General features: G+C 49.1%; 1 protein-coding gene across 15 annotated transcripts in view; it reads left to right on the forward strand.

The window, feature by feature from the left end:
* Nucleotides 1-5,745: 5,745 nt before the first annotated feature.
* BCAS1 (brain enriched myelin associated protein 1) overlaps nucleotides 5,746-26,586 on the forward strand; it is a 114,815-nt gene continuing 93,974 nt past the window's right edge. For 11 of the 15 annotated variants that reach the window (XM_017350466.4, XM_070051667.2, XM_070051669.2 and 8 more), the window contains exons 1-3: nucleotides 5,747-5,903; nucleotides 16,953-17,029; nucleotides 20,026-20,104. In XM_017350466.4, the coding sequence (XP_017205955.3) occupies nucleotides 16,958-17,029; nucleotides 20,026-20,104 (151 nt within the window). In that variant the 5' untranslated portion in view covers nucleotides 5,747-5,903; nucleotides 16,953-16,957. Of the gene's footprint in view, nucleotides 5,904-16,952; nucleotides 17,030-20,025; nucleotides 20,105-26,586 lie in introns of all 15 variants that reach the window. The other 4 variants (XM_051832663.3, XM_017350471.4, XM_051832661.3 and 1 more) reach the window with 1 other exon arrangement.

Below are 26,586 nucleotides of genomic sequence, written 5' to 3' on the forward strand. Positions count from 1 at the left end.
ATCTTTCCAGAAAAAGTTTACTGACTCCTGGCCGAAGCCACTCACAGCAACCCCTCTAGGGGTGGGCATCCTGAGATCCCATGCCAAGCAGTGAGGCACACAGGGAAGGCTCTGCCTCTGGCCTGGGATTCTCTGAAGCTGTCTCCATGGATGTGATTATTCTAGGTGTGCAATGTGAGTGGAGTCACACAGCACCTCTCTTGTGTCTGACTTACTTCCCCAGCATTGTGTCTTCAGGGTCAGCCACACTGTCACGCTGGTCAGAACATTTTATCTGGCGACAACTCCCCAGGATAAAGCCCAGATTCCTCGCCCGACAGTCAAGATCGTGCCCGATCTGGCCCTGGCCACAGCCACAGCCTTACCTTCAGTGCAAATAATAACAACAACTCGGGCAATAATTCCTCCAGATTATCTGGCTCTCTAGTGGCTGGAACACAGGGTGCTATTCCTGAAATACTGCTTACATTAAAATTTGATCCAAAGAATCAGATTTTTTCAGAATCCAGTGATCAATACTCAGTACAGTCTGCCCATGGTTTTTAGCTCATTTTGTGAATTTTATGAATAACTTATATCCTTCAGTTATCTGTGTGTATTTGTTTATCTCTGCATGTGTGTATACATTTTTATGTATGCATATTGAACATTAGGCAGTTATGAGTATAGGTCTGGAAGTCAAATGACAGGTGTTTAAAACCCAACCCTACTCTGTGTGCCTGTATCATTGTATTAACTATGGAATATTGTCTGTGAATCGTCTCGTTTCATTCCCACAGCAACTCTAGGACTTTGCTGCTGCCAATATACCCATTTTATAGATGGAAAACAAGGCACAGAGGTCACACAGTTAATCAGCTAATGAAGTCAGGATGCTTTCTCAGGCTGGAACTTCAGACACTGAGTTCCTAACTGACACTGAGCCCTGAGTATAGCCTTGAGAGGTCGGATTCTCCTGCCTCTGGTTTAATTTGCGTTAAGACACTGGTCTTCTCTGAACCTGTTTCCTCCTTACCTGGACAGACACTTCTTACATCAGAACTGTAACAAGAAGCACATGAGGTAACTTGTAAGAAGGAGATCCAAAAAATGTCAAGCAATGGGCGAGTACAAAAAAGACCAAGTTGAGCTGGGTATTTAATCCACCTTGGGATACCCATGTCCCACGTTGATGTGCCTCGGTTTGAGCCCTGGCTCTACTCTTGATTCCAGCTTCTTGCTACTGCACACACTGGAGGGCAGCAAGCTGGCTCAAGTAGTTGGGTTCCTGCTACTCTCAAGGGAGAATTCGATGGAATTCTTGGCTCCTGGCTTTTGCCTGGCCCAGCCCTGGTCATTGAGGGCACTTGGGGAGTCAATCAGTGTTCAGAAGCTCTCCCTCCAACTCTCAAATAAATATTTTTAAAATAATAATAAAAGACAAAGGCACATGTCAGCTGGACTATCTGTCACAGGGTGGATGTCCTGCTAGACAGATGCTGGGCAGTCATCCACAGGTCACACACAACTGACCACACTGCTCTGTTGGGTCCTGCTCTGTGATCAACACTGCTGACGTTAGCTGGAAAGCAATGAGAGCCTGGGGAGAGGACGGAAGGTGTACTGGGAGGGCAGGCAGGCCGGGAGACTTCCAAGGAAGCAGCCCCATCCCTGATTCTCAGGAGAGCAGTCTGATAGCAGGGGCTGACAAATTCATGAGTCAGTCAATATTTGAGGAGGGGTAGAGATCGCGCCACAAGAAGACTGGAAGGTGAACCAAGTTGGAGAGACACCACCTAAGAGTATGTGTGGCAGGGAGAAACTCCGCTGGGCCAACTCCCTCCCATGCTGACACAAAGAAATTCTTCCACCTAGAAGGTCACGCTTCCAAAGACACTGCTACCTCCTCCTGGGCATAGTGTACTGCTCTGTAGTCACCATCTTGAATTCCTGGTAGTGCTGTCTTTGAACTTGTATAAGGAAATCTAATATGTGCGCGGATAAGCACAATGTCCATGTCTGTTGTCCCTTGCCACTATTCGCACTTAGTATTCGTGGTTCTCACAAGCAGAGAATTTTGGTGGACTCACGATGAATGTGTATTCAACAGGCCTCAAGAGGCATTGAGAACTGAGAGAGCCCACCCGTCCCATTCAAGTCAGAAATGTCTCAAATGCATGGGTGGGTGTTTGGCACAGCGGTTAACATGCCACTTGGGATGCCTACATCCCATATGGAGTTCCTGGGTTCAAGTCCTGACTGTGATCCCAAGTCCTGCTTTCTGGAAATGCACACCCTGGGAGGCAGCCAGCAATGGCTCAAATATTTGAGTCCCTCCCACCTACATGGGAGACCTGGATTGAGTTCCTGGCTCCTGGTTTTGACCTGGCTCAGCCCCAAACTGTTGCAGGTGTTTGGAGAGTGAAGCAGTAGGTGGGGGATCTCCCTCTCTTTCTCCCTCTCTCTCACTCTGCCTTTCAAATCGTCTCAAAAACAGAAACAAGAACAACAGAAGCACCCTGTTGCCCTCCAAAGCTGTGCTACCTTGCTGTGGGGTCTGACCACTGCTGCTGAACCTGACCACACAGAAGGAAGCAGGCAGACAGGGCATCCCAAAGTCTCTCTTCCTTGGAATCCTGCCTGTCATCAGCAGACTGTAGGTGGGCAGTGTTGGGGCTGGTCCTCTAGAAGTGAAGTAGAACCCTCGTGACAGCTTTGCACAGCATTTGTGCTGCTTTCGCAAGCATGAGATACACGGAGATTACAAAAGAGGGGCTGTGTGCTTTGGTGACGCTGCACAGGAGTTCACTGCGTTTCCACCAGCATTGCATGCTATACAGATGAACGGTCAAATTCATGCTAATAACAGAATTCTCACATTTTTCATTACTTAGAATGACTTTGAATCACAATACGTGAAAAGCAGAGAGGGGCTGTGGAAGAAAGCTGCTGTCCGTCACTCTCACCTTTTGAGGTCACAGAAGTCTGTGTTGCTTGTTGTTAGTGTGGGCTGCTTCTTTTACCCAGTAGTTTTCTTAGTACTTTTCCCTGGACTTTTAGAACAAGGAGTTTTGCTTTCTCCTTTTGTACTGGGTCCCGCAAATTATGCAGCTGGCCCTTCGCCCACTGCCTGCTACTGACTGTTAGCCCTAGAGGATGGTCTGCAGTTTGCTAGAGCGGCTGTTTAGTGCCCTGCCTGAACGGCTTCCCCTAACTGCCTAAGTTGTTCATATTCCTAAGCTTCACATTCTTTGTAAGAGTGCAGCTCATCCTAAGTCTCAGGGCCTGCAATGTGCCAGGCGGGAAAAGCCGCTTCCTGTGATGCCAGCATCCCATGTGGATGCCACTTTGAGTCCTGGCTGCTCCACTCTGACCCAGCTCCATGTTAATGACTTTGGGGAAACAGCAGAAGATGGACCAAGTACTTGGGCCCCTGCCACCCTGTGGGAGACCCAGATGAAGCTCTTGGCTCCTGGCTTCAGCCTGGCCCCGCCCTGGCCATTGCAGCCATCCAGGAGTGAACCAGCAGATGGAAGATCTCTTTCTTGTTCATTGTCTCTCTGTAACTCTGACTTTCAAATAAATAAATAGCTTTTAAAAAAAAAAAAGATCCTAATCCTAGTGTAGACACAAATGAGATGGACACATGGATAGATGGATGAGTGGATGAATAGCTGGGTGGATGGACAGATGGAGGTACGGGTGACAGATGCATACATGAATGGGTGGTTGGATGAATGGATGAGTGGATGGACAGCTGGGTGGATGGACAGATGGATGTATGGGTAACAGATGGATACATGAATGGGTGGCTGGATGAATGGATGAGTAGATGGATGGATAGACATGAGTGGATAGATGATGGGTGCATAGATGGACGGATGCAAAAGGCTTTACAGAGTAAAATGCCATCCCAATGGCACTGTCCTATGTGATGTTAAGAACGAAGAAGTCGAGTCAGCCAGTGCCTGTGAACACCCGCTCCATGGGAGCAAGACCGTCACCCTCACCTTACAGCATGCAGGAATTGGGAACACAAAAACAGATGCAAAACAAACACAGAAGAGCTCACAACCAAAGCCGGGTGGGACCGGCTGACACTCAAGGAAGTCAAACAGTTGGCTCACAACCACACAGCTGGTCCTTAGCAATCAAGACGCAAGCCCTTGTCTGTCCAAAGCTCAGACCACACACCCACGCTCCTGAATCTTTGGGCCAGACGCCTTTGATTGGTTGGCATGGTGTGTGACCACAGTAGCTGCTTAGTCATTGAGTTATTACATTCCAAACTTACATGGACAACGCTGAGCTGGAATCAAATTTATAGCCCTAATTATGGTGTGCTTGGTTGGGAAATTCAATATTGATTTGAATAGTATTTTTGTTCCTTAAATTTTGCTTTCTGAAGAGGGTTCTCTGGCTTGCTCTGCCTTTTTTTTTTTTTTTTTGAACTGCCTTGACTGTTCCTTTTTTTTTTTTTTTTAAAGATTTTATTTGATAGGTAGAGTTAAAGACAGAGAGGGAGAAACAGAGAGAAAGGTATTCCATCTTCTGGTTCACTCTCCAAATAGCCACAATGGCCAGAGCTGAGCCAATCCAAAGCCAGGAGCTTCTTCTGGGTCTCCATGTGGGTGCAAGGGCCCAAGCACTCAGACCATCCTCCACTGCTGTCCCAGGCCACAGCAGAGCTGGACTGGAGGAGGAGGCTGGGACATGAACCAGTGCCCATATGGGATGGCGGCATTGCAGGCAGAGACTTAGCCTACTACGCCACTGCTCCTGCAGCTGTTCCTTTATAATGAGGATCCCCTCTGTAATTCCTTATTTTTTCAGGTCTCTGAGTTTCATGAAAAGTCCACGGAGGCTTGAGATCAGCCTCTTTTCCTCTCCACTCTGAACCTAGGCTCCTGTGTATCCTGGTGCTCCCCCAGTCCTCATGATGGGGATCTGACCTAAGCGTACGACTGAATCAAGCTCCAGTAATTACTTGCTTGCATTTCCCTTGACTGTTTTCTCAATTGCACTGTGTAGTATAGCTTACTATGTTTTCCTTTTTTGCACTGGCTACTAGGAAGCTCAAAGCCACATGTGTGAACTCTTCATAAAAACTCTGAAAATATGTATACTTATTTTTCACTTGGATACCTTTTGATGCCCTCACTCTTCTCTTCTGCTCTTCTTTTGCTGTATTTTAATTTTTGTTCTCATACTGCATTGCTGAGGCCCTTGTAAGAAAGTTGAATAATTATCTTTGCTGGAATTAATTAAGTTAAATAGTCTCTCTTGAATTTCTGGCCAGCAGAGAAAAAGAATGCCCTTTGTGGTGTCATTTTTTTTTGTTGTTGTTCTGCAGAGAAATAACCACCCTTAGTTACCGTTTTGCAGGGTCCTGAGCCCCTGGAACTGTATTTACATGGCTGGCTGTACAGTGGGTGAGAGGCTGGTCTTTCCACCAGGTGGTGAGGTGGTGGTTAGGCTGTGGAGGAGCGAATCAAGGTGAAAGGCAGACAGAACAGCAAAATCTCACAGAACATGTTTTCCCAGCTCTGACCCGACCCACAGTTACTGGGGAAGGGAATTAGCTACCGAGGTCCACCTGGGCAGCCTTGGTGGGTGAGGGGCACAGGACGGCATGCCCAGAGTGCCAGGGAAGCATGAATGCACGAGAAACCAGGTGCTCAGCTGTTACTGGCGAGGGGAGGGCAGCGCCAGTCCAGGAAGAGAAGCTGTTTCCTAGGCCGGGTGGGGAGGACTCCACCCAGGCTTGTGTTTGCCCTGCTCTGTGTGTTCAGGCTGCAAACGGGGAAGCAGAGGGCTTGGCTCAGTCTGGCACTGGGCACAATCAGCTCAAGACACAGGACCTGAGCAGGAGCAGCTCCAGTGACATCAGGGGCCTGGCGAGACTCCCAGGAGGGGGCCAACAGGTAACCGCTCTCAGATCTGTATGCATGGCTTGAGGGTTTGTTGTATGTGACTGGCAGTGGAAGACAGAGGCCAGGGGGTGAGAGAGGGTCGAGTTCGGCCTCAGCTCCTTGGGTATGTGTGAGCCTCAGTTCCACCATCTGTGAAATGGACTCAAAGAACACACCTTCCTAATAGTGTTGCTTAATGACAGTGCGGGCAGTGTCAGGTTTGAGCAACACTGACAGATCCTGTCTGCATGGAACTACTAAAGGTCATTGAAGGTGCGAGATGCAGGGAGCAGCAGTCAGTGGAGGGGGTGTGGGCTCTGCAATACGAGGGTTACTGCTAGGGCAGGAATACCCCAGAGCGCAGCGGACTCTACTCTGCACCTAGGGCGTTGTCTAAAGAAGCAGGGAGACTTGCTGAGTGCCTTCTGGGAAGCTGGCTCTTCCCATGAATTACGTCCTTTACATTCAAGACAATTAGTGAGGCAGGTGCCAGATTCAAACCCCAGCTGCTGAGCTTTGAATATCTGCAACGCCCTCCGTACCTCGACTTCCAGCCTTGGGAAAGCCTTGGTGATTAGGGGGTTGGCTGCCTGGATGACAGGCCCTGCCCCATCAGGGCTGGCTTGGGACCTTGGGGCCCTCAGTAAAACGGGCATAATAACAGGACTGTGCAAACGACACCTGAGCACCCAACAGCCATTAGCCGTGGGCTTTGTTGTTGCCAGCGGCTCCACTTCCCAACTGGGAGAGCAAGGCTCAGTGGGAGACAGGAAGGCACTGCTTCCCAGATCTCACAGAAAGGAAGCTTAGAGCTGGGATCCAGCTGCGACTGGGGAGAGGGGAAGACAAGGAGGCATTCACACTGGGTGCAAAATCCAAGGGCCACCCAAACCTCAGTCATCCAAGTAAGTCACATTTTAAGACCACTTACAAATGAAAAATCAATGTCCAGCCAGCCATCAGGGACAAAACTTCAACATGGTAAGGAAAGATGGAACTGGCAACAGCCTGAGTTCGGACTTTGTAATGTTGTGTTAAACTGTTACACATCTGGTGAAGAAGGGTTTTTTGTTTTGTTTTGTTTTGTTTTTGGTGTCCCTGAAGTTTTGCACTGCAGGCCAGCACCTGACCTGCCTCCCTCTGGCTGGCTGGGAGCCCTCGGGTAAGTGCGTGTCGGGCTTTCTCCCTGCACAAAAAGCAGAGAACAGCTACTCGCAGGTCACTCCAGGCTAGGAGACAGCAGGGGGATAAGTCAATGTCCCCAGTCACAGAGGATTCTGTTTTTTAATGAGTTCTGAGATGCCAGGAGACTTATTTTTAGGAACAGATGTGTGCTTTGGGAAAGCAATGGGCCTGCAACTCAAGCCATCCCAGCTGGTTTATGGTGACAAGAGACACACGTGCGAGGGCGGGCTGACTGCCCCACGCAGGTGCAGCGGTCCTGCTGGAGTCTTCGCCAGGAGACTCCGCTCGCCTCAGCCACGTGCCGTGCTGGGAGGCGGTTAAGGATCGGAGGACTCTAGTGCCTGCACCTGGTTCAAACCCCAGCTCGGCCTCACCACAGCTTGCTTTGCTCACTTCATCAGCAAATAAGAACTGAGGACTCCCTGTGGGCAGGCAGGACAAACAGGATGGCTGACCTCATGGAGCTCGCTTTGGGTAGCAGAGGGACTGCATCACCAAACCTCAGCTTCCCCTATCTGTATAATGAGGGACTAATGGGCCCCTGCGAGTGAAAGAAAGAAATGTATGTGACGCTCCAAGCACCAAGGCCTCGACTAGGGTGGAGCAAGTGAGACCTGGGCACAAACCAGAAAGGTGCTCACTCTGTTGATGGTTCTGCACCTGCCGAGCCTAAGGGAGAGCTCTCCTTGCCTTGTGTGCCTGTCTGGTGCACACTAAGTCTTCAAGTAATGTTATCTGCTCTCTTTATTGGCTTAATGAGGTTCAGTGCAATACGAAGAATGAGTGACTCCCAGGCCTTCTAAGATCATCAAGCACTTTTGCAAATGGCTGAGCTCCAGGAGCAATGCCTCCATCACCAAGCATGCCAAAATTCTAATGCAGGCACCGCTTCCCTGGATGCACGAGGTCTCACACCAAGGCCTGGGGAGCATGTCGAGGGGCTTCAGTCCCTTGGGAGCCTCTAGAGTGGACGCAGCCTGTACCGCTGTGCATGCTGGCCCTGACACAGTGCGTGGGTACTGGTGCTGTGCTGGACACACAGGGGAGTGCAGGGGTGGGGCCTGGCAGAGCAGGCCTGTTCTCTCTGCTCATCCACGTACCGACCTTGCCTCCAGAGGGCTGGTTCTGTGGGGTGTGCCAGCCTGGCCATGTTGGCATTGCCCTCTGCTGGGTGGCGAGGGAGGCCCCCGGTTTGCACACATTCCACTGCGTTGATCAAAGGTGTTCCTTGTTTACGCAGTGACTAATTCTGTCAGCACCATTCCGCCCTTCACCAGCCACCCTCTTCCAGCTGATAGCCATTTAGCTTCAGCAAAGCACTTTCTCCAGGCCTGGCTGCGTCACATTTGGTGTTTGGCCTGCTCCCGGGAGGAATGTCTGGTTCGCATGTAACTAACAAATATGTAACTAACATGTAGCAGCAAGGGAATCAGTCCCTGGAGTGGCAGAGGGGTCCCAGGGCAGCCTCCCCAGTGGAATTCACTCATGGGTCGGAACAGGAAGCTACTGAGATCACGACACGAGTAAGAGAAATAGTGGGCATTAGTCACAACCAGCTCCTACTCCCTGGACTCCTGCCAAGCCCCGGCGCTAAATCCTCACGATTATCGACGACAGCCCCAGCTCAGTCCACACTCCTCGACAAGGCAGATTCTTGATTTCTTATTTCAAAGATGGATAGGCAGTAAATGTTTGTATTCTATGTCCTGTTATGTTACAGAGAAATATTTCATCGAATGCTAACATGACTCACATGACAGAAGAGACAGGAGAAGGACAATGGTAAAAAGTTAACCCTGAACTCTAGAATCTGCCTCTAAAGGATTCTTGATTCTCCCACTTCCTAGCTCCTGATTTGTGCTTCAATTACCAGACCACCACAGAATCAGTTACAGTCCTAGAGGTCGCAAGCCCGAGATCAGGATGCCCCCGGTTGGGTTCTGCTCAGAGCCCCCTTTCTGACCTGCTGGCAGCTGCTCTCTTGCTGTGTCTTCATGTGGTGGGGGCTGGAGGGAGAGAAGAGAGAGAGGAGCTCTTTGCTGTCTCACAGCCCTCGCCCATAACCTCATTTACCCTTCCCTGAGATCTTAGAGACCCCATTTCCAAATACAGTCACATCAGGGGGTGGGGCTTCAACGCATGCACTTGAGGAGACATGATTCCATCTGCGGTGTGAACTTGGGTGAGGAACTTAAGCTCCTTGGACTCAGGTTGTCCATCTGTAAAATGGGAACAATAAGAACAGCTGCCATGTGGGGCTCTGCTGAGGATGTGATGAGTGAATCAGAAGCCTGTTTACAGCAAGGCCTTGAAGAGTGTAGACACTGTAAGAAAGTTAGGTGGTGGTATTATTATTATTATTATTATTATTATTATTATATCAGCCCTCCAAATCCAAGGGCTCTGCATCCATGAATTCAACCGAGGATCAAAAATATTTGAACTGCATCTGCACTGAACAGTACTGACTTCATTTGTGTCATTATGCCCTAAACGGTACAGTATAAAACTGGTTTACCTAGCATTGATGCTGTGTGTAAGTAACCCAGGGATGATCTGAAGTGGACGAGGGGATCGTGTGGGTTCTAGGTAAATCCCACTCCGTTTTATGTAAAGGACAGGAGGACCCTCACATTGTGGTTTCAGTGGGGGGTGCCAGAGCCAACCCCCTCCACAGCCACCAAGAAACAACTGCTCCAGAGTACAGTGCATTTCAGCCACCACTTATGGTAACAGCTGATCTCTGTTCATCGTCTGCTGTGCCCCCGCACTGGGCTCAATACCATGTGGCCTGAGCCCTGTGCATCTCCACTGGAGCCCCATGGGGAGATCACCTGTGACCCCAGGCAGGCTGCTCCCTTTCACTGTTGTGGATTAATCTGCCAGCCAGCTCTTTAGAACTGGTGGAGCCCTATGGACCCTGGGAGTCCCTCAGTCCAGCCCCTAGAGCAGGGCCCCTTAGCCTCAGCACAACTGACGCTTGGGGACCGGTCACTGTCAGGGAAGAGAATGTGTAGCAGCATCCCACCTCTGCTCCCTGGACACCGACGCATCCCCCATAATGAATGGTGACCGTCACAGCTGTACCCAGGCATCACCAATCATTCACCGCTACTGGGAGAAACATTGCGCTCACTCAAGTCAAGGACAGAACAAAGAACAGCGTATTTCCAAAGAGCAAACAATTAGCACAGCCATGTAAGTCATGAAGGAACAGGACAAGATTTAACATGAAAAATTAATATGTTGCCCTAGAAAACTGGGACTGAAAATCCCCACCCCAGATATTATACGTGCATTATGTATAATGTCTGTTACACTCGTGTGTGTGTGTGTGTGTGTGTATATATATACAATATGTGTATGTGTGTGTGTGTGACATATGGATCCTCAATACATATCGGGTACTCACGCCCTGCCAGGCACACATCTGTCCCATCCCCCCCCCCCCACAATACCAGGATGTGTAAGAACAGCAGGATAAGGGCCAAAGCCCCTCTGAACCTCAGGTTCTCACAGAAAATTGGGGAAGTGAAGGGCCTGGCCCAGGGGGTTGTTGGGAGGACCACCAGTGGCAAATACATGCAGAGTAGAGAGCATAGCACTGGAAAACGCTCCAAACGCTGACTGCTGTCCTGCTGTGAACAGGAACCATGCAGAGGGTCAACGGTGCCATCCACAGCTTCACACTGGGGGACTCAGCCAAGGCCTGGTTCCCTCCAGGGCTGTTTTTCTTGGGGACAGAGCAGATGCCACTGCTCCCATCAGGTGTCCCACCCATGCCCACAGTCCTCCACAGGCATCACATGATTCACACGTCCACGGCCACTAGCAAGGGAGGATGTCTGAGAGTGGGCGTGCCCTACACTCCCACCCCTGAGGATGGCCCAGTGCAATTCTCTGATGTGCAACTGACAAGGCCACCTCTGGCTAAGCAGTGCCCTGCAAGGCATGTGAATGGCTTCAGACACCATGGTTTGTGGACCCCAAAGTTTGAGGCCTTTCTGCCACTGGGCTGGCAGCATCCAGGTGAGACCTCTGACCCAGGAAGGATACTCACTCACTTATAACCCGCTCCCCCACCCCAAAAATACCCCAAGCAGGGGCTCTCAGCGGTGACCTCTGGAAAATGCACCCATACCTAGCCCCGCCCTGGGAGAATCCATTACCCTGTCTGGCTGGGGCCTGGGCACAGGGCCTCCAAGTTCCCCAGGGACAGCCTGGGATTCAGTCTGGGACTCAGGCCAGGAGGGAGAGAAACAACAAGACTTTCTCAGCCACAGATGGAACCCACAGGGGCAAAGTGTTGGGGCCTCCAATTTCAAAAGGAAACCCCCTGTCATATGGCAGTTTCACATGTTTAATGACAAATAAGGTCATAAAGCCAATCAACTAACACTATTAGTTCATGAAACAAAGGGCATTTTTTTTTTTAAATTTATTTGACAAAGTTATAGACAGTGAGAAAGAGAGACAGGGAGAAAGGTCTTCCTTCCGTTGGTTCACCCCCCAAATGGCTGCTACGCTGGCGCTGTGCCGATCCGAAGCCAGGAGCCAGGTGCTTCTTTCTAGTCTCCCATACAGGTGCAGGGGCCCAAGCACTTGTGCCATCCTCCACTGCCCTCCTGGGCCACAGCAGAGAGCTGGACTAGAAGAGGAGCAACCAGGACTAGAACCTGGCACCCATATGGGATGCCAGTGCCGCAGGCGGAGGATTAACCAAGTGAGCCGCGGCGCTGGCCCCCAACAAAGGGCATTTTAACATCACATTCATCCCCCATCCCCCCCCCCCCCGCCAGATAAAAGCCAACTCTTTCAACTGAATCAGTTTATCTAAAACCCATCTGATTTACTTTCCTCATTTGTTACGAGCTGGAGAAAACTCCATCACAGACAGAAATTATTACAGGAATTGCCTTAAGATTCAGTCTTCCTATCTGTCAAATGAGGATAAAAAGAAAAAAAGAATCCCTGCCTTGGAATCCTTGAGTAACTCATGGGACACTGCAGTCATTATGATTTGCTCAGAAATTTTGGCGGTGTGTGTGTATATATATAACATTTCTTCTGAGAAGCAGGGAGACAGATGGGAGGAGGGGTCCAAGAGGATGGAAGGAGGGGGAGACAGGGAGAGCAAGCTGCCATTTGTGATTTACTCCCCAAATGCTCGGGAGCCAGGAACTCCATCCAGGTCTTCTATGTGGGTGGCAGGGACCCACGTACTTGAGTGATCACCTGCTAACCCCCAGGGTGTCCATTAGCAGGAAGCTGGAATCAGCAGAGGCAGGTCTCAAGCCCAGGTACTCCGAGGCGGCAAGTGGGTATCCCAATCTCTGTGTTAACTGCCACGTGGAATACCTGTCCCCTGGACTTGGTTTTAGTACAAAAGTCCTGTACCCCAGGACGCCCTCACTCTGGAGATAACCCAAAAGATGGCCACCATCACAGTAGTTTCTGTTGGCTCCTAGCCATTTCTCACTGGAGAAATTTGCCAAAAATATTCCAAGGCCCCAACTCAACTTTTTGGTGAGAGGATTGTGGTAATCAGAAAACTGGAAGATTGTATGCACAGGCACCTCTGGGACAGACCCACTGCAAATGGTAAGGACAACAATGACCACTGCAGCTCCGACAGTGTGGTCTTTTGTTGTTGTTATGGTAACTTTCAAGCAGGGGTAGACTTGAGATCTTCTTGCTGGCTTCATTGCTAAACATCAAAATCCTGTCACTTGGACCTAGCCTTGTAGGCTGAATTCATTTCTGCTCTTACATAGGCCAACAGGTGGCAGTAACCTTTCACTTTCACACTATAGAAACCTTTCTCTTAAAAAATCTGATGGTCGGGCTGGGCCAACTTTGCAACATGTGCGTCACGAGGGCTGGTGAACGCAGGACTGTCTGGTTTATGGCAATCACTGCAGAGTGTATGGCTGAGTTTGCCCTCTTTCAGTTCCCTCTGCCCCAATGCTGGTGACAGCTACCTGAAACGGGACAGAGATCAGAATCGTGCACTCCCTCCCTGTGGGATGGAAAAGCTTTCTCCCAGCTGCACACATCTCCCAGCCTGGTTCTTTACAAACTCCCACCTTCATTCCAAGTAGCACCCAGAGGTTCATTACAAACTCCCACCTTTATTCCAAGTAGCACCCAGTAGGCAGTTGTTTGGCACACTGGTTAAGACCACACTTGGGTTGCAGGTATTGTAGACTGGGTGCCTTCTTTCGAGTTCTGGCACTGCTTCCAACTCCAGCCTCCTGCTAATTCACACCCTGGCAGGCAGCTATGGTGGCTCAATGGTTGGGTCCCTCCCACTCTATAGAGACCTGGATTAGGTTCCTGGCTCCTGGTCTGGCCTAGCCTCGTCTGGCTACCGTAAGCATCTGGAGAGTGAACCAGTGAATGGAAGATCTCTATCTACCTCCCTTCCTCTCTGTCTCTCAAATAACTAAAAATGAATAAAAAGAAAGTAGCCCCCAAATAGAATTGAATTTAAATTGAATAGCTTTAAGAGTTTTCTATCCATTGTTGAATAATTTTAACATTGTTAAAAGCTGAATTCAGATGGAGATTGTGTGTGTTTGTGTGTGTGTGTTCTTGCCCGTGACATTGGTCAAGAGATTTAATGTATGTGCCTCAGTTTCCTCATCTGCACAGCTGGAAAAATAATGACACTGATGCAAAAAGTAACTTAGTTTTACTACAGGTAAAGCTCTTAGCCCAGTTTCTCAACACATGGTAAGCACTCACTAGATGTTCTTGCTATTACTATCCTATGGTAACTGTGGTTGTCAGAGTTGTTATGTTTATATGCAGCAGGTTCAAATCCTCATCAGCCTTATTAGGAACGACATCTCTCAGATGCCTTGGTGAGCACAAGTTGGTCCTGAGCAGACACAGTGAACTTTCAGGAAAGGGAGGATAGTAAATTTCTTCAGCTTAGTGAGTCACCTCCACTGCTGTTCAACTCTGCCACACAGCAGAAAGACAACAGGGGGACAGCACAGGCGCACATGGCCATGGCCGTCTTCCCACTGAACCTCACTTACAGACGCTGACGTTCGACTTCCATATCATTCTCACGTGCTACAACTGTTCATAAATGTAGAAGCTGTCCTCAGCTCACTGACCATGCCAAAACAGGCCACAAGCTGGATCTGGCCACCGTTGTTTTTTGCTGAGCCTGGTCCTGAGGATTCAGCTTTGCATTCATAAACTTACCCTGTTCCTAGAAGAAGTGCATATCACAGACTTAACAAACAGAAACTGTTACAGGAACAAGTGTCCTGCACGGTTTTCAGTGCTGTGCAGCTTTATCACATGGTAGGATTAGAAAACACAGAAATCCCTAGATTCTGTTTTGCATCTAACTCCCCCTGGAGAGCAGGGGGTGGATCCGTGACCCTTGGTGGCCTCCCTAATTTCCCATGACTCTGTGTATCTAGAACCAGGGAGTAAAACTCCTCCTAAGGGCAAGAGGCTCACGGGAATGCTGGAGATGGGTGGGCTGCTTTCAGTTAGAAAGCACAGGTCCTGCTTTTACTCTGAGGGGCTGGGGAGGAGGCCCCCTTGGAACTGTCTGTGTGTGTGGGAAACACCTTCAGGCAGCAAGACGGGTCCTCGTCCTGGACTCAGACATGCTTGGGGTGGAATCCTCCTTCGGCCAAGTCCCCGGGTGAGTTTTGGAAGCTGAGCCCCCTCCTCTCCTGGGGGAGCCAACGACACAGGCAACATGGCAGCAGTCAAGGGCAGAGGCGACTGCATCAGAGTCCCAGCTCTTCCCTCACTGACTGCTGAGACCTGCGGAAAGTCACACAGCCCCTGTGAGCCTCAGCCAACTCAGATCAAGAGAAAGATCGTGAGGATACCTGGGTCTCACAGGGCTGAGCCAGACCACACAAGCAAAGCCAAGGGCACTGAGACCAAGCTAAGTAACAGTCTCCTGACCAGGTTCCCGGGCAGTTCAGTGATGACACGGGCCTGTGCCTAGGTCGGTCTCCAACAGATGAGGAAGAGTCACCAAGTGTTATTACCTCCATTCAACTAGCACTCAATAGCTGAGCTCCTAGTAAACAGAAACACACTGCCAGAACAAGGAGATAAGAAGTAGGTGAACCCCAAGTCTTGTGCAGCCATTAGCTGGGGAAGGGAGACACAAATAGTCTATTTTTCCCCCTAGTCTGGGGCAAAGACACCAGTGGTGGCTCCAGAATCCTCTTAACCTGTACCACCACCCTATACCGTACCACTCCCCGCCCAAGTAATGCCACCAGTGTACCTGTATTCACATATATCTCACTGCATGTGTGACTACATCCACATATATTGCTTATTAGGGGCCCGACATTGTTCTGACTACTTTATACAAATCAACCCACCAAGTCCTTGGTGCAGACTTACAGGCACAGGGATGCTAACCAACTCTCCTAAGGACACACAGCAGAGGAGCAGAAAGGATGGACGCCCAGGCCATCTTGCACTAGTCCAAACCATGCTCCCATCATCTCTGTGCCATGTAGCCTTAAACGAGCGGAAATGCCTTGGCTTGTGGATTTATCGTCTATTTGTTTATTACCTGTATGCCTAGCAAATTGCAACTCAGTGAAGTCAGATAGCCTCAGCTGTGTAATTCACAGCTGTAAACAGAGTGCCTGGCACAGTGGTAGTTGAAGAGGTGTACTTAACATGTTTGTTGAGTCAACGAATGTATAAAAATATAGCCAAATAAATCTATCATAACAAACAGTGCCAAGTGCTATGAAAAAAAAAAAAAACACATTGCTGGTACCCCGAGTAGTTTTAAAGGGAATTAATTTGGTTTGAGGATCAGAGAAAGCTAAAAATTGTATTATTTCAATTACACCTCATTTTTTTTATTTGACAGGTAGAGTTAGACAGTGAGAGAGAGAGACAGAGAGAAAGGTCTTCCTTCCGTTGGTTCGCCCCCCAAATGGCCACTACCTCCTGAGCTACGCCGATCGGAAGCCAGGAGCCAGGTGCTTTCTCCTGGTCTCCCATGCGGGTGCAGGGGCCCAAGGACTTGGGTCATCCTCCACTGCCTTCCCAGGTCACAGCAGAGAGCTGGACTGGAAAAAGAGCAGCCGGGACTAGAACCCAGTGCCCATATGGGATTCCAGTGCAGCAGGTGGAGGATTAGCCAAGTGAGCCATGGCGCCGGCCCCAATTACACCTCATTCTAAAGTCTCTTTGACACAACAGCTTGGCTCCAACTGGAGGAAAGAAAACATTATCTACGTTGAATATGCCTTTCATTGTGATAAACCTCTTCCCCCAGCAATGAAATGCAATTGAAAATTAGTGCTGGGGCTGGCGCCGTGGCTCACTTGGTTAGTCCTCCGCCTGTGGTGCCAGCATCCCATGTGGGCTCCAGGTTCTAGTCCTGGTTGCTCCTCTTCTGATCCACCTCTCTGCAGTGGCCGGGGAAGGCAGTGGAGGATGGCCCAGGTGCTTGGGCCCTGCACCCGCATGGGAGATCTGGAGGAGGCACCTGGCTCCTGGCTTCTGATCCATGCAGCGCCAGCCATGGCAGCCATTTGCAGGGTGAGCCGATGGAGGGAAGACCTTTCTCTCTGTCTCTCTCTCTCTCACTGTCTATAACTCTACCTGTCAAATAAAAAGGGAAAAAGAAAATTAGTGCTGCATTTGACTTCAATTGTGTTCAATGTAAGGCTCCAAAATCTCCTCTCACTCCCCAAAATGAATCTAAACAGTCAGGTCAAAGCTGGGCCTGTGAGAATCCACCCCAGAGACATGTGCAGGCCTCCATACCTCTGCTTCCCACATAGGAGTTGGATTTTCGTTTGCTTTTGGTTCTGATTATTTTTCTCTTTCCCTCTCTCATTTTCTTCTCCATTGCAGGAACGATGGGTAACCAAATGAGTGTTCCACAGAGAGTTGAAGACCAAGAAAGTGAATCAGAAGCGGACACTTACAAGGTATGCAGTTGCAACCCCAGGAACATTGGCTATAGTGGGGAAAGCCACAGAGGACAGAACACAATGGCTGGTGATGGGCTGCATTCTCAGGAGGCTTCTAGGAGCCACTGAGGAGCTTGTCCAAACTGCAGGTTCTGAGGTCCCACCTAAGGCAGACTGAAGCAGAAACTGCATAGGTTAGCACCCGTGGAGTCTCCACCAGTGATTCCTTTGAAACCAGTTTGCTAGCTGCTTCCAGGTGGGCTCTCAATTATGAGTCAATTTGCTCCTCCCCCTGCACCAGGACACTTGGCAATGTCCAGAGACATTTCTGATGGTCACAACTCATGAGAGAGGGTGCTCCCCAGTGGGTGGAGGCCAGAGATGCTGCCACACATCCTACAATGCACAGAACGCCCCCCAGCAAGGAAGGAGCTGACCCCAAATGTCCACCACACTGAGGATGAGAAGCTCGGGTCTAGAGCAATGGTTCATGGTTTAGCTGCACAGTAGAATCACCTGGGAAACTTGCAGAACTTCTTGACACCTGAGTTGCCCGTCTAGGCCAATGAAATCAGCAGCTGTGCAGAGCGAGAGCAGGAATCAGTATCTTCGAAGCTCCTGGCTGTTGGAGTGTGCAGCCAAGGTGAGGATCTATGAGTTGGAAGACACCTCTCAAAGGCTGAAACCAAGGAGATTCAATGCTTGTCCTTGGATCTTCTACCGCCAGGCAGTGGAAAGCTGGAATTTCCACCACTGGTGCTTCTCACATCAATTCAGCGTGGAATCCAGAGCTTTGCTCCACATGGAGGGCCCTCCAGGAGGGAGACATATACCTAGGAACTAATGTAGATCACACTGCAGAGGGAATTCCGCTCACGACAGAAGGTCAGAGTTAAGGAAACGGCCTGAAAACTTCAATGCTGGCAGCACGGCTTCGGGCGGTGCACAGTAAAATCACCTGAGCTGCTTTCATCACCTGATGCCAGCGCCATTCACAATTCTGGGTAAGGGGCCCAGGACTCAGATTTCCTCAGTTCCCCAAGCAACGCCAAACCCAGCTCAATCTGGGAACTGTGAGCCTCCAGGAGCTAGGAAGTAAAAAAGTAACCTAAGGTAGGCCTCTGAAGGCTGTAGGCTCCAGCTGACGTACGTCAATGACGTGAGCAGTGTCCCTCTGTTCTTGCTTCCCACTGGGAGCTGAAAAACTGTTAATGAAATATTCCAAGTTTTAAATATGGGCAACTGACTCCAAAATATTTAAATATCAGATTTGCACATCCACCAAGTACTGACCTGGGAATGCCAGTTGTAACATCTAGGCCATGTGGTTTAATGTTTAGATAGAGTTAATGCTAAGTTCAAGACCACAGAATGACCTCAGACAATGAGCACCATCACAAAAACAGAAAGAGAAATCCTTCTTCACGGCCTCAGGAGGGTCCCATCTTCAGAGACTGGCATTTGGTCTTCAAGTTTTTTTTCTCTCTGCACTCATTTAGCAAGTATTCTCACTACAATGAGTATTAACAAAATAAGGCGGTATATGCAGCATGGTTAGCATATCATCAATAGTCAATGTCAGTTGTTGGCAGTACAATTTATTACTAAAATAACAAAGCATATTCTCTTTTGCAACTATTTTTCTTCCCATGTGAGTATGTACAAAGGCACATCAAAAAGCTTGTGGAAAATGAAATTAAAAGGTATGTTTACTTTAGTGCAAAAATATTTTTAAATCCCTGCATCGTTTTTTATAAAGTATGTTTTCTGTGAACTTTTTGATGACCCTTTGTATATGATTTCAAACATTTTTGACCCAAATTTATCTTTGGATTTTATTTTCTTTTTTAAAAATTAATTAACTTATTTATCTTTTAAGGAATACAAATTTCGTAAGTACAACTTTAGGAACAGTTATTCTTCTCACCATACCCGCCATCCCACCTACACTCCCACCCTTCCTCCTCCTGCCTCTCCCCTTCTCAATCCCATTCTCCATTAAAATTCATTTTCAATTAACTTTGTACACAGAAGGCCAACTCTGTACTAAGTAAAGATTTCAACAATTTGCACACACATGCACACACACAAAAACTGTTTGAGAATTAGTTTTTCAGTTAACTCTCATAATACAACTCACTGCGGACAGAAGTCCTGCATGGGGAGTTAGTGCACAGTGACTCCTGTTGTTAATTTAACAATTAACACTCTTATGTATGACATCAGTGACCACCTGAGGCTCTTGTCATGCGCTGCCTAGGCTATGGAAGCCTTCTGAATTCACAAACTCCTTCAGTATTTAGACAAGGCCATAACCAAGGTGGAAGTTCTCTCCTCCCTTTAGAGAAAAGTATATCCTTCTTTGATGGCAACTTCTTTCCACAGGGGTCTCACTCACAAAGAATGGATTCTATTTCCTACAAACTGTTTGAAGTGCCCTGTGTGTGTTCACACTGTATACACAGTCTTTAATATATCTATATAAATATTAGAAGAGAAAAAGATCAGAACAGTGGCCTAAAGGTGGAAAGGGCTGCAACAATGAAGACAGAGGGAGGGCGTGCAGAGCAGGTGAAAACCCAAGGCCCACAATGGACTTCCTGTATTTGACAAGTTTGTTGACTGAAGACCTGGTAGAAGATTGCCTGTGTGAGACAGTGGAGTGCAGGTAGCCTCACAGCTTTCAGAATTGGCTGTGAACTCCTGCTCCACCCACTCTCAGTGCCCCACCTGAGCCTCAACGCCCCATCTGTACAATGGGTCAGTGCCTGCCTGTGGTTATGGGGTGAGGAAGCACACGACAAAGTGCTCTGTGGTAGCAGGAACCCAGTCCTCAGTGTGGGTGATTCTGCTGCTCTGAGGCATGATGGGAAGCTGGGTAAATTCCAGAAACACAGTCTTTAAGTGAAGCTTGCTTTCTGAGAGGCATGTCTGTAGTGTAGCTTTAAGGTTCTTCCCTGAGTCCTTCCAGTTTTCCCAGAGACTTGACAATAACACCACATGCTCTGTTGCAGGTGACGTGGGACAGTGAGTGTGGTCAGAATGGGTCGGCAGTGATCGTGTCCACCCACACTGTTCAACACTACGATGAAGGTCAGTGCCTGCGGGGACAGGGGCTGCTCCTGTGTGTGGAGACACAAAACTAAAGGGTTGATGCCATGGGCTGGCTCTGAAAACCTGTGCGTCGGCTCCTCCTGGCTGCGTGGAGAGCAGTGCAGGCGGGGGCTTGAACACTAGAAATCTGAGTCATTACCCACTATCTCCTACGGTGCCCATCAGCAGGAAGCTGGAATCAGAAACGGGAGCCAGAAGTCAAGCCCAGGCACTGTGATGTCACAGATGTTTTCAATGGCATCTTAACTGCTAGGCTAAATCCCAGTCCCTGAGTTGAATTGTATCAAATGTAAACTATATCTCAATCAGATAAATCTGATTCAAAAACTGTCAATGTACAATGAGGTTTTAAAAAATTCCAGGCCGGCACCACAGCTCAGTAGGCTAATCCTCCGCCTACGGCACCGGCACACCGGGTTCTAGTCCCGGTCAGGGAGCCGGATTCTGTCCCAGTTGCTCCTCTTCCAGTCCAGCTCTCTGCTGTGGCCCGGGAGTGCAGTGGAGGATGGCCCAAGTCCTTGGGCCCTGCACCCGCATGGGAGACCAGGAGAAGCACCTGGCTCCTGGCTTCGGACCGGCGCCATGCGCCGGCCGTAGTGCACCGGCTGGAGCGGCCATTGGGGGGTGAACCAACGGAAAAGGAAGACCTTTCTCTCTGTCTCTCTCTCTCTATCACTGTCTACTCTGCCTGTCCAAAAAAAAAAAAATCCAGATAATCAAGAGCTATGCATATCAATTAAAGACAGAACAAACATTAAATTCTGTCAAGAGTCTTTTCTGTGGAAGAAATAGATCACTGGTTGTTTTTGAAGGACATCTGTTCACTGCATTCTGCTGTATCCTCTGAATTTATGAGAGGTATTTTATGAAGAGGCAACAGCTCTTAACTATTTTGTCTGAGTATCCTGGTCCTATATAGAACCCAGCAGAAGGCAACCTCAGCAGACAGTCGTCACCTGACACCCTTGAGCTCCCACCAACAAGTGCATGCACGACTGTATTGCATCTCCTCCAATCTGATGGTCTTGGAGGTGGGCCGTGCCTCCCGCAGGGGCCGCCTGTGTGCTTTGCTCATCTGTAGAATCAGATGGATTGTCAATGAGAAACTGACAGTTCAAAGATCACACCGTGAGAGACAGGACACTTAGTCCCCCACATCTGCAGGCCAGACCAAATCAATCATCAGAGACAGAACATGGCTCTTTACCTAGTAAGACATCAGCTCCAGAGATGCCAAGTTGTAAGATCAGAGAATGACAGTCATTTATCCCTTTTTCACCCAAAGCTAAAAGGAGAAACCAATGACTAAGCCTGGGAATTCTGGGGAGAAATACCTGAAAATGTTCCCAAGGACTTCAGGAACACTATGTTTTCTGGTTTGTTTTTTGCAAAAGATTGTTCATCTCTCCTAAGAATATATATGGCAAGGATCAACATACAGCAAGCTATGTGAGAGCACGGATAATTCTGCTGTGACTTAATTAACAGTTTGTCCTTCAATAACACAAACATGGTTTTGTGGTTTTTTTTAATATATTTATTTATTAATCTGAAAGGTAGTGTTGCAGAGAGAGAGAGAAAGAGACAAAGAAAGAGATCTTCCATCTAGTGGTTCACTCCCAAGATGGCTGCAGTGACCAGAGTTGAAGTTCAAAGCCAGGAGCCAGGTGCTTCTTCCAGGTCTCCCACATGGTGTGTGGGGAGCAACTCGGACTAGACTAAGTTACTGGAATTAAGACTTATTCTATGCATCTGCTCTCCCACAATATGGCGCTGGGAGAGGAGTAAACAACTTCTACACAGCTGCCTCTCGCCAATTTGATTGAGCTGCAGGAGCTGCTCCTGATTGGAGGAGAGCAGCGTACTCGGCGTGTGGGTAGCAGAGTTGGGATTGGTGGAAGAGGACTATAAAGGAGGACAGAAACAACATGCACCAGGAACATCTAAAGGGAACATCCGAATAACATCTGAGCAGCCCCCGAGAGAGCCGGCCGGCGGTATGCCGCTCCCCCGCGGAAGTGGGGAAAGTGCCAGGGGGCACCACCCTTTCACGGAGGTGGAAGGGTCGGTAGCCAACCCGGGAAGAACCAGCAGCAAACCCAGGGAGGGCCGAGCAGACAAAAGAACAGTGCAGGGTCCTGTGTCGTTCCTCCACGAAGAGGGGGAGCGACAATGGTGCAGGGACCCAAACACTTAGTCCATCTTCCACTGCTTTCCCAGGCCATTAGCAGAGAGCTGGATTGGAAGTGAAGCAGTGGGACTCAAACCAGCACCCATATGGGATGCTAGAATCACGATTGGTGGCTTAACCCACTACACCACAATGCTGGCCCCACAAACATGGATTTTAAAAGGCACACCTGCTGTGGAGGGAGATCCTGGAGTCACTCTCTTGCTTAAGAAAAGCTGAGGAGGGGCTGGCGCTATGGCACAGCAGGTAAAGCTGCCACCTGCAGTGTCAGCATCCCATATGGGCACCAGTTCGAGTCCCGGCTGCTCCATTTCTGATCCAGCTCTCTGCTATGGCCTGGGAGAGCAGTAGAAGATGGCCCAAGTGCTTGGGTCCCTGCACCCATGTGGGAGGTCCAGAGGAAGCTCCTGGCTCCTGGCTTCAGATGGGCGCAGCTCTGGCCATTATGGCCAACTGGGGAGTGAACCAGCAGATGGAAGACCTCTCTCTCTGCCTCTCCTTCTCTCTCTGTGTAACTCTGACTTTCAAATAAATAAATAAATCTTTAAAAACACACACACACACACACACACACACACACACACTGCGGAGTCAGGGAGGTCCTGGGGAGTGGACAGCCACAGCATAAAGGAGTGGACAATCGGGAGTTCACAGTGGCCTCACAGGTAGCTTCCAGGGCTCAGAGCTAAGGGCTCATTAAGAGCTAAGCGAATTGCCGGCGCCGTGGCTCAATAGGCTAATCCTCCACCTTGCGGCGCCGGCACACCGGGTTCTAGTCCCGGTTGGGGCGCCGGATTCTGTCCCGGTTGCCCCTCTTCCAGGCCAGCTCTCTGCTATGGCCAGGGAGTGCAGTGGAGGATGGCCCAGGTGCTTGGGCCCTGCACCCCATGGGAGACCAGGAAAAGCACCTGGCTCCTGGCTCCTGCCAGGATCAGCGCGGTGCGCCGGCTGCAGCGGCGGCCATTGGAGGGTGAACCAACGGCAAAGGAAGACCTTTCTCTCTCTGTCTCTCTCCTCTCTCTCTCACTGTCCACTCTGCCTGTCAAAAAAAAAAAAAAAAAAAAAAAAGAGCTAAGCGAATGCCACCCAGACACAGATGTTGAATGTCTGTGCGTGTTCTATATCCATGCTGTGTACATAAAAAGGATGAGTTTCTCTCACGGTCCCCCTGTTAGTCCATTTGCCATGGCTATTACAAAATGCATGAAGTCAGATGCTCATAAAAAAAGGTTGCATTTACCCATGGTTCCTGAGGTCCCAGAGCACAGCACTGGCCTCTACTTGGCTCTGGTGAAGGCCTCATGGCACCTGGCGGCACATGATGAGATGTGGGCAGAAGAGATCGTGCAGGGGGACAGGAAGGCGGAGGGCAACACAGTGGTCCTGCTTGCTCTTTTATATCATTCCCTCTTGTGAGGCCTCACTCGCTCCACAAGACCAGCATTCATTAGCCAGAAATAGGGCAAATGACCACCACTAACTGCACATGATGAAGAGAAATCAAGTATCTGAGTAACTACTGAAACGATGAATGAATGAGGGAATGAATGAATGGTGAGAGTGAGGCTGGCGTAGACTGGCTGTTAGACGGGCAACCAAGAGTATCTGCCAGAGGGGATTACAAAGCACAGCTGAACAACCAAAGCAGCTCCTGTCTTTACTTAAGCCTTTCAAAGACGTGAAAGGGATGGAACTCATTTCCTAACCTCCTGTCATCTTGCTGAACACACCTCACTCAACAAGCTCTGGCCAGGAAGCGTGCTGGGCGCCCCCGTCCTCACAGACACTCGCCTTTCCCCTTCCTTCCGCTGCCTGGGATCTACCCCCAGCCTAAGCAGCCTCTGCCTCTCCTCCTGCCACGCTCACCCTGGGGAATCTGGCCACAAGGTCAGACATCTGACATCCCTGAGATGCCTGAGATGCAGAAGCCCAAGCCAGTCACACGAAGAAGCTGTGAGGTGACAAACAGGTGGCAGCAGGGGCCGGTATTGTGGCACAGTGGGTTAAGCAGCTGTCTGCAAGGCCAGAGTCCCATATGGGCGCTGGTTCAAGTCCTGGTTGTTTCACTTGTGCACTTGATACTTTAGTTGATCTTCCAGCTCCCTGCTACTGCACCTAGGAAAGCAGCAGAAACTGGCCTGGGTGCCTGGGCCCCTGAACCCCCATGGGAGACTCGGATAAAGCTCCTGGCTCCTGGCTTTGGCCTGGCCCAGCTCCAGCTGTTGCAGCTATTTGGGGAGTGAATCAGGAAATGGAAGATTCTTTCTCTTTCTCTCTCCTCCCTCCCCCAGCTCTCTAGCTCTCCCTCTCTAACTCTGCCTTTCAAATAAATAAATAAATCCTTAAAAAAAGAGAGAGGTGCCCGCAGATACCAATGCTGCCCCAGTCCAGGAATCAGACCTGTTTTAAAAGTCGCCAGTGGGGACGTTCCAGCCACTGGAAGCCAGGCAAAAAGGGGCTACAGAATCAAAACCAAGGTCCCCAGACACACGTCCCTGTGTGAGCCTTCCTGGTCAGTTCCAGCCATCATGGCAGGCCCGCAGCTCCAGGCATCATGGAGCACTGAGGAGCTGTTCCTGCTGCCCCTGCCTGAATTCTTAACACAGAATTGGGAGCACTGGTTTTGGAGATGCTGTTACACAGCCATGGCTAACTACTAGTGTGCATTCTCATTCTTTCCATTTTATTTTTACATGCTAATTTACATAATGTGAATAAATGCAATCACTTTCTGTTACTGTTCTTTTGAGAAAAACTTTCTCCTTCCTTTTTTTTTTTTTTTTGGCTCCTCCCTCATCTCATCTGCCCCCACCCCCTCCAAAGGCAGTCAGCTAATAATTCCTCATTTCTTCCATATTGTTCTCTCTGCTCTATATCCTCACATCCACCGTGTTATTTTATCATTCCTTGTTTTATTCAGATGAGATCATGTTTCACGTGTTTCTACTCTTCGGCACTCTGAGTGTTCTGGCACATTTTTGATCCTTTGCATGTTAGGTAGTTTCTGCAGCAGGGAAGCTATGCAGTGAAGCGGCTGGAGTCAGGACTCACGGATGAACCATGGGGGTTTGAGGCTTCCCTCTACCTCTCTGGAGGGAGCACAGACAAGAGTCCTGACTTCTCAACCTCTTCTTGTGAAGAAACAAAGGGACCTGTTACATAAATGCCTGCAAATCCCTTTACCGGTACCTGTTACAATACACGGAGCCAGTAATATTGTGAAGGCTTTTGAAAACAGCAGTCCCCTACCTCGTATGCGTGTTAGGATCACTGGAGAGCTTTCAGAATTCCCATGCCAAGCCCCACCCAAGCATACTGAGGTCAGAAACTTCAGGTGGGGCCTGGCCACAAGTATTTTCAAAATGTTCAGCCAGTGTTGGAAACTTTAGGGTACTCTCAGATGGGAAACGCTGCATTCATCATTTTCTGTTTTAAGTTCTTTGGGACTGTTTCTGTCCCATGGCTGATGGTCTGGAAACAACTTCGTATCTCCCTGGTTTACTCAGTGCCACACACCTGCGGCTAAGTAATACACACCTGCTCTCCGCCTCTGTGGACCCAGAAGGAAACCGACCAGCTGCAAACTCTGCATCTGCCTGGCTTTGGGATTCTGAGCAACCCTAACTTGCTTCTGTCTTAGAGGGCAGACCCAGGAAAGACCACCAGGAAATATGAAAAACAGAAAAGAAAAACAGGATTGTCACGTTCAAACTGCGTTCTCTCATGTCTGTTCCCCACGTGTGATTGAACCAAGTCTTGACATTGAACAAACACACCTACAATTCCTATCCTAGAGTGGACTTTTTTTTAACATCTTTGCAGTCACATGTCACTTAATGACACGGCCACCTTCTGAGAAACATGCCCTTGGGTGCTTTCTTCTCTATGGGGACCTTATAGAATGCACCCACGCAGGTGAGACAGCTGGGACCACACCAGGCCACAGAATCCACGGGACCAACCGCTGTAAATTTTACTTTGCTTGCTGACATTGCTCTTGCTGACCAAAGTATCATTACATGATATGTGATCATACCAGATTTTTGTTTATTTTTTTAACCATACCAGTTTTTCACATCCTTTTACAATGGGAAGAACTTGCCAATGCTTTTCACTTAGCAAAAATAAAAACAATCAGTGACCTCAAGATTCCTGAAGTTTACCAATAACAGCAACATATGAGAGGGTGAGATCCGATATGTACAAAGCAAACCTCAAATACCAAGTATTTCTGGAAAGAGACGAGAACAGAAGCCGAGTTTGGCTCCGA

Source organism: Oryctolagus cuniculus, chromosome 11 (genome assembly GCF_051225735.1).
Source record: "Oryctolagus cuniculus isolate XC-2025 breed Fujian yellow rabbit chromosome 11, ASM5122573v1, whole genome shotgun sequence".
NCBI lineage: Eukaryota > Metazoa > Chordata > Mammalia > Lagomorpha > Leporidae > Oryctolagus > Oryctolagus cuniculus.